Here is a 7,836-nt window from a genome sequence, read left to right as displayed (position 1 = left end):
CACACACATACACACACACACACACACACAGAAAATAAATGTAATAAAAAAATTTTTAAAAGACTCCTGAAACTGTTCAAGAAAAAGGTGAGATTAGTGGAGGTATTTGGGAAATTTCTGGAGGGAGGTTCAGTTCTTGGTAGGTGGTATGAGGAAGGGCAGGAAAAGAGAAACACAAAAGCTGGCTCTCGGGGTTTGACACAAACAGATGAACATAGGCTGGTGCCATTTTCTGAGAGAACAGGAGTCATCTGAAGGATATCCTACAGAAAGGGGCTGGGCCGCCTTCTTCCTCAGGGACAAGCAGACAAAGGCGGAAATGGAAAAGGACAGCCAAGATATAAGGAGGATGTTTGGACTCTGCTCTCAGAAGACAAAGATCAAAACAAAACAAAACAAAAACAGTAATAACCAAACGATAAAACAACAAAAAGACCAGAAGACCAGGTTCGGGCCAGCAAGATGGCTCAGTGGATAAAGGCACTTACCATGAAGCCTGGTGACCTGAATTTGATCCCTAGAGCCATGTGTGCCATGTACCTCCTCTGGAAAAAAAAAGTACAAAATGTTTAAAAAGTAAACAAACAGAAACAAAATTAAAAAACCCTAGTCTTTTAAAGCCAGGCATGGTAGCTGACTCGTAATCCCAGCACTTGGCAGGCTGAGGCAGGAGGATCATGCATGAATTTGGGGCTCTGGGCTACATAGTGAGACCCTGTCTCATAAAAGAAAAAAATCCACTCATTGCCGACTTTATTCAGCTTATGTGAAAAGGATGCAGAGGTTACAACTGTGGGTAAAATTCTTGCCTGGAAGCTTCTCTCCTAAGAGGTGAGGGAAGCTCCCGGCACAGCTCTCTCGTCTTCTCTGTCTCCTTCACTCAGTTTTCCACTGGAGGCCCAAAGAGGGAACTTTACCTGTCAGATAGCTGAGGAGGCTCAGCGGGTGCTGCCCACTGATGGCCGGGGTTAAGCTGTGTGGTAGCCGCAGGGTCTGAATTCAGGTCTCTCATGTTATCAGCCCCACATGAACATGTGTATATTTGAGTGCATATATGTTTGTATATATATATGTACTTGTATGTATGTTTGCATATGTGTTGTGTATACACGTGCATGCACATGCATGTGTCTCTGTTTATGTTTATATGCATACATGTGTATATGTGTGTGTATGCATGCATGTACGTGTGTGTTAGGTATATGTGTGTGTCCATATGTATGTATGCAGTGTATATATGCGTATCTGTGTATGTGTATGCATATATGTGTGCATGTGTATGTATGCATGTGCACATGTGTATACATGGTTGTGTATGTGTATATATGTGTATGTGCATGCACATATAAGTGTGTATGTTTGTATGTTTATGTGAGTATGATGTATGTGCATGTGTGAATGCATATATGTGTACTTATTTGTATGTCTATGTGTGTTGTATATGTGTGTAGATGTGTGTATGTTGTGTATTTATGTGTATATATGTATGTTCTGTATTTATGTGTATATGTGTATGTTGTATATTTATGTGTGTACATGTGTATATGATATGTATTTATGTGTGTGTATGTATATGCTGTATATTTATGTGTGTATATATGTATGTTGTATATTTATGTGTATGTATTTATTTATGTGTATATGTGTCTATTGTGTATTTATGTGTGCATATGTGTGTTATGTATGTTGCATATATGTGTGCATATATGTGTGTATATGTAGATGTTATGCTGTGTATATGTGTATATGTGTGTGTTATTTATGTGTATACAGTGTATGTGTCTGTTGTGTATTTATGTGTGTATATGTGTGTATGTGTGTGTTAGATCATCAGTACAGAATGATAGGGTCCATGGGAAGAGCCAGAGGAGCCCAGCCCAGGTGCTGGTCACTCAGTCACGGCTCCTTTCCCCTCTGTTCTAACCCTCCTCAGATCTGTCTTCTCAAGAGACTGGGCTGTCCCAGGAGTGGAGCTCGGTGGAGGAGGATGATGAGTCAGAGGACTCGCAGGTATGTGTGGGGATTCTCTGCCTTTCCACAAATGCCACCCAGAAGACTCAGTGAGCTATCACATTTCCTTCCTCAGCTGCAGTGACCTCGCTGCACAGAAATTCCAAGAGCTCTCTTGTGGGAAATAGGGCACATTCCTATGGTGTTTAGACACAGTGAAGGGTCTCCATAACTTCATGTACACACGCTATCCATTGAGCCTTCCTCTCATAAGTCAGTCCATCCATCCATCTATCCGTCCATTCAGAGAAAGTGTGCTAGCTCAGGTCTCATGTCCTCTCATTGAAAAACTACAGATGCCATCATGGGGGCCCCAGTTTCATGGCCTCATCTAACCCTAATCATCACTCAAAGGTCTCACATCCTAACCTGTTAATAATGTATTTGGGGATTAAGTTCCCAACACATGAAATTTGGGGGACACATTCCCATTGTAGCAGAGAGCGGTGAGGGGGCTTGAAGGCATCAACCAGGTCAACCTTAATATTGGAAATCCCCTACGATATCTTTCATTTATCCCCTGATTTACCAGTCACAGTTCTTCTACAGGCCTCGGGTCCCACCCCAGCTGAGCTGCCTGCATTGAGGCAGCCTTCCTGCAGGCAGCCCCCTTCTAAAATATACAAGGTATATAGGACCATAGGTCTTTGATAACAATATGGTCACGCTACGTGGCTTTAGCCATGAACTAGCCTCCCATGAGACTTCTTTGTCTTTTTTATTTAGTTCTCCTTGAGGTAGGACCTGTGATTATTCCACTTGCAGATGGGCAAGCAAAGCACAGAGAGGTTAAGTAACTTTCCCTAGGTCACTCAGTGTATCACTCACCCTGTCTCAAAGAAATGATATTCTTCTTTCACAACTGTAATCGCTTTGAGTAAAATGGAGAGATCAGAGAGCATGTTGCTACATGGGTACGTCTGTATAACCAACACCCCAATTAATATATGGAGCACTAAATTATCTTTTTGTTTTTGAGGTGGGGGTCTCACTATGTAGTCCTAGATGGTCTGGAACTCACTGTGTAGACAAGGCTGTTCCTGAACTCAGAGATCCACCTGCTTCTGACTTCTGAGTGCTAGGATTCCAGACATATACTGCTGCACTCAGACTTCTATTTTCTGTCTGTCAATCAGTCAATCAATCAATCAGTCAGTCAGTCAAATAAATCTATGTATCCATCCATCCATCTGCCAGTCGATCACCTATGTATCCACTTTATCTATCTATCTATTTATCTATCTATCCATCCATCCATCCCTCTATCCATCCATCATAGTAGAGACTTGACTAGGCATGGTGGTGCTATCCATCCATCCATCTGCCAGTCGATCACCTATGTATCCACTTTATCTATTTATCTATCTATCCATCCATCCCTCTATCCATCCATCATAGTAGGGACTTGACTAGGCATGGTGGTGCACGCCTTTAATCCCAGCACTCAGGAGGCAGAGGCAGGCAGTCTCTGTGAGTTCAAGGCCAGCCTGGTCTACATAATGAGTTCCAGGCCAGCTGGGGCTACAGAGAAACCCTGTCTCAAAAAGACAAAACAATTAGTAGGGCCTTGCATGTGCTATGCAAATGCTCTATCACTGGACAATAACACCCCCCTTTCTTCTTTGGTTTTTGAGTCTCACTAACACAGTCAACATGACTTTGAATTCATTCTGTTGTAGCTCTCACTGGCTTTGAACTTGTGATCTTCCTGCCTTTACCTCTTGAATGTAGGACTTACAGGCATGTATCACCACACTAGGCAGAAACACCATTGTCTCCTTAGGGAATTTCTTTCTCTTCCTTTCCTGTTTCTCTCCCTATCCCAGAGCTAATTATACTTTGTGATTTCTACCCACAGAGATAACTTTTACTCACTGTCAAACATTATATAAATCAGGCTGAGGAATATAGCTCAATTGATACAGTGCTTCCAGAAGCCCCGGGTTTGATCTCTACCACAACATAAATCTGTAATCCCAGTACCAGGAGGATCACAATACCCAATGAGTTATGAGAGGAAAGATTTATTTGGGCTCATGGTTCCAGAGGGTTTTAGCCCATCAACTCAGTTAATGGGGGTGGGAGTGTAGTGGAGGCTATTCACATCGGGACAAACCAGGAAGCAAAAAAGCGTCAGGAATTGGGGCTATGTAAAACCCTCAAAGGTCCACTGTCTAGTGACCTATTTCCTCCAGCTAGCCCTGCCCTCGAAAGGCTCTGCAGCCTCCCAGAATAGCACTACTGCCTGGCGAATAAACATTCATAGTACAAGCCTGTGGGAGGGATTTCAGAATCAGACCAAAACAAACACAGGCTGCCCAGGGGGTGAGTGGGAGTCCTGTGATGGACAGCTCCAGTTGTCAACCTGACACACCTGGGAAGAGGGGCCCTCAATTGAGGAGTTCCTCCATTTTTCTCCATTGGATTGGCCTGTGGCCATCTCTGTGAGGCATTTTCTTACATTTTCTTGATTAGTAATTGATGTGGGAGGACCAGCTCACTGTGGACAGTGAAACCCCTGGACAGGTGGTCCTGGGTTGTATAAGAAAGCAGGTTGAGCACAGACCAGAATAAGCAAGCCAATAAGCAGCTTTCTTCCATGGTCTCTGCCTCAGCTCCTGCCTCCAGTTCCTGTGTGACTTCCCTCAATGATGGGCTGTGCTTGGAAGTGTAAGATACAATAAACTCTTTCCTCCACAAGTTGGTTTTGGTCAGTGTTTTGCTGCATCAATAGAAAGTAACTAGCGGGGCTGGAGAGGTGGTTAAGAGCATTGACTGCTCTTGCAGAGGACCTGGGTTTGATTCTCAGCACCCATGTCGGCTAACAACCATCTGTTAACTCCAGTTCCAGAGTATCCAATGCCTTCTTCTGTCCTCCATGGGCATTGCACAACACAGGTGCATTTATACACATGCAGACAATACATTCACACATAAAAAAAATAAAATATTAAAAAATTTTCTTTACAAGTGATATTTTGACATTTTTATCCTTTTATTCTGAAATTTCCTCCCACAAACATGGGTGTGTTTCTTGCTTTTGCATATTTATTTTACATCTAGTTTTTTTTGTGTGTGAAGTTTTTCATTCAAACAACTTCTCTGTTGGTACGCTTTTTCTCCCTCAATCACAGAATCTAATCATAGAATTCCTGAAAATAATTGAGGGTGACTGCTTCTTTTCCTGTATTGATATTTTCTTCTTTTGTTTCAGGGCTTCGTGGAGTGGTCAAAAGCCCCACAGCAAACAACCATTGTGCTGGTAGTGTGTGTGCTGTTTCTGTTCTTGGTTTTAACAGGGATGCCCATGATGTTCCACATTTAATTATCACAGTAGCTGCTGTTTTGAAATACATGCCTGGTGTCACCTTAAGGATCTGTCCTGGTTAAAAACCAGGAATGGGTAATAAGCATTATCAAATGCCTTTCAAACATCCATTGAAATGAGCTTTTAAAAGATTTTTTATTTTTAAAATTTATTTTATTTTTAATTATGTGTCTATGTGTGTCTGTGTGGGTATATGCATGTGAGTGAAGGTCCCTTCCGAGGCCAGCAGAGGGCATTGGCTCCCACAGAGCTGGAGTTACAGGCAGATGGGAGCTGCCTGATGTGGGTGCTGGGAACTTAGGTCCTCTATAAGAACAGTATGTGCTATCTCTCCAACCTTATGATTGCTTTTAAAAAACTTTTAGTATGAAGTATTTGTATCACTGTAATTCATTTAAATAAGGACATTAGTGATTGTAAAACACATTATTTTATATACTACTGAGAAAGAAAAAGATGAATTAACTGTAAGATGTTATGTATTAGAGTTACCTCTTCAGAGAAGGTGAAAAAAAGTGCAACTTAGGGTCAGTGAGATAGGGTAAATTCCACAATGTCATAATCTTTGTGTTCTCCATACTGAGGCACATCAGCCTGTCTTTGTACTGACTTCTTTTTCTGTTTTTTTTTTTTGTTTGTTTGTTTTTTGTTTTTTCCCCTGGGACTTTTGCTCTTTTAAAAAGTAGTCCGTGTCTTCTCATTGTGCTCCTTTCTGTCAACTGGTGGCAGGTTATGGACTTGCACGAAAAGAAGAGTTCACAGAACTAGCGTTACCTTACCTTCTGTTTTTACAGAGTATGTTTGGCAATTGTGTGAGACATTCCAAGATTTTTAAAAAAGGTATTTGTATTGATTTGAGAATTTCATGCAATGTGTTTATCATATTCAGAATCCCCTTTCTCCGCCTCTATCTTCCTATCCCCCACCTGGCTTCATGTCCCCTAATTATTTGTTCTTTTGTTGTTGTTGTTGTTGTTGTTAAGTCTATCAAGTCTAATCTGTGTTTCCCAAGTGCTCTTGGGTGTGGGTCTATCTCTTGGAGTCTGGTCAACCTACCAGGCACCACACCAGCAAGAAAACTGACTTTCTTTCTCCCAGCACCCATCAGTTGCCAATAGATCCTCAGCTAGAGCTGGGGATTCCTGCCCACCTCTCCCATCCATGCTGGGTCCCTGTGTGACTAGGGTTTGCACAAGTCTGTCGCATGTTGTCATAAGTGCAACATGTTCATATGTGCAACTACCCTGTGGTGGTCTGGCTCTTACAATCTTTCTAACCCTTCTTTCATAATGATTCTCAAATCATGGGAGGAGAGGGTACAATTGTAGGTGTTCCATTTAGGGCTGAGCACTCCACAGTCTCTTATTCTCTGCATGTTGACCTTTTTTTTTCTTTTTTCCTTGCTATTTTATGTAGATTCTTATCTCTATCGTCAGATGTTAGATTGGTGCTATCTTTGTGAAGTCTCAGTCTCATGGCTAAGCTCATGTTGGAGAACGATCTGAGTAGCTTTTACCCTTCATAATGCTTTTGAATAGTTTTTATAGCTTAGGAAATATTACGTCTTTAACAGTTTAAAGTAGTTCACTGAAGCTGTAGAGATGGCCCAGCAGTTAAAAGTGTTTGTTGCTCTTGTAAAGCACCTGAGTTCTGAGTTCTGTTCCCAGTACCCAAATATCTCTGGATTCAGGGGATCTGATGGCATCATCTGGCCTCTGTGGGCACTGCACTTATGTGAACATACCCTCATAAAGACACACATAAATATACATCATTGAAAAATAAAATAAATATTTAAAAAATGAATTTACTAGTGATCATGTCCAAGATCTGTGAAGGGGAAATTCAACTAATCTTTGGACAGTGTTTAGAGTTATTATAATTCATGTTATTAGTTATTACTTATTTTTTACTCTGAGAATTCCATGTTGTTATTGTATACTTTTTTAACTCCCTAGATTCATTTTGATGATTTATAAGTCTTTTATCCTCTAGAGAATTCTTCATTGTGTAGAGCTTTTGAGATAATTACCTTAATCATACACTGTATTTTTATAATTACATCAAAAGATTCTCTTCATTTGGACCTGTCCCTCTTTTCCTTTCAACTTGTGTTTATGGCTTACTCATCATTTGGTTTTTCAAATATTTGTCTCGTTTTTAAGTATTGTTCTTCCAAAGAACTAATGTTCAGCTTTATTTATACCCATCATTCCTTTCCTCTCATTAATGTATTCTACTTATTTCTGAATACTTTTATTTCTTTTATCGTTTTAAACTGAATACTTAATATATGTTATCTTAGTAGCTGAAATAACATATTTAATAATAAAAATGTACTGGATATAGTGTTGGCCACGTCTTCACATTAGATAATTCACATTCTTGCTGATTTTCTTTTCCTTTTTGTGGTGGTCCGACTAAATCATTTGAAGTCCAGTGATTTACTTTAGTTTTCGTTTAAAAATAGTTTGGGACACTGGGGAGATGGCTTACTG

The 7,836-nt window shown here is 40.7% G+C and overlaps 1 protein-coding gene and 1 non-coding gene across 7 annotated transcripts in view; both read left to right on the top strand.

Moving 5' to 3' along the window:
• Positions 1-5,546, top strand: part of Smim17 (small integral membrane protein 17) — a 45,451-nt gene extending 39,905 nt beyond the window's left edge. For all 6 annotated transcript variants that reach the window (XM_029570172.1, XM_029570171.1, XM_029570170.1 and 3 more), the window contains 2 exons: positions 1,934-2,010; positions 5,225-5,546. In XM_029570172.1, the coding sequence (XP_029426032.1) occupies positions 1,934-2,010; positions 5,225-5,335 (188 nt within the window). In that variant the 3' untranslated portion in view covers positions 5,336-5,546. The remainder of the gene's footprint in view (positions 1-1,933; positions 2,011-5,224) is intronic.
• A 483-nt stretch (positions 5,547-6,029) lies between these two features.
• Positions 6,030-6,161, top strand: LOC115072621. Its single transcript, XR_003851659.1, has one exon. It is a non-coding gene; the product is annotated as a small nucleolar RNA SNORA75 (small nucleolar RNA).
• Positions 6,162-7,836: the final 1,675 nt, after the last annotated feature.

The sequence above is a fragment of the Nannospalax galili genome, unplaced genomic scaffold (assembly GCF_000622305.1).
Source record: "Nannospalax galili isolate Female #2095 unplaced genomic scaffold, S.galili_v1.0 scaffold842, whole genome shotgun sequence".
In the NCBI taxonomy this organism is placed as follows: domain Eukaryota; kingdom Metazoa; phylum Chordata; class Mammalia; order Rodentia; family Spalacidae; genus Nannospalax; species Nannospalax galili.
This window is presented reverse-complemented; position numbering and strand designations above follow the sequence as displayed.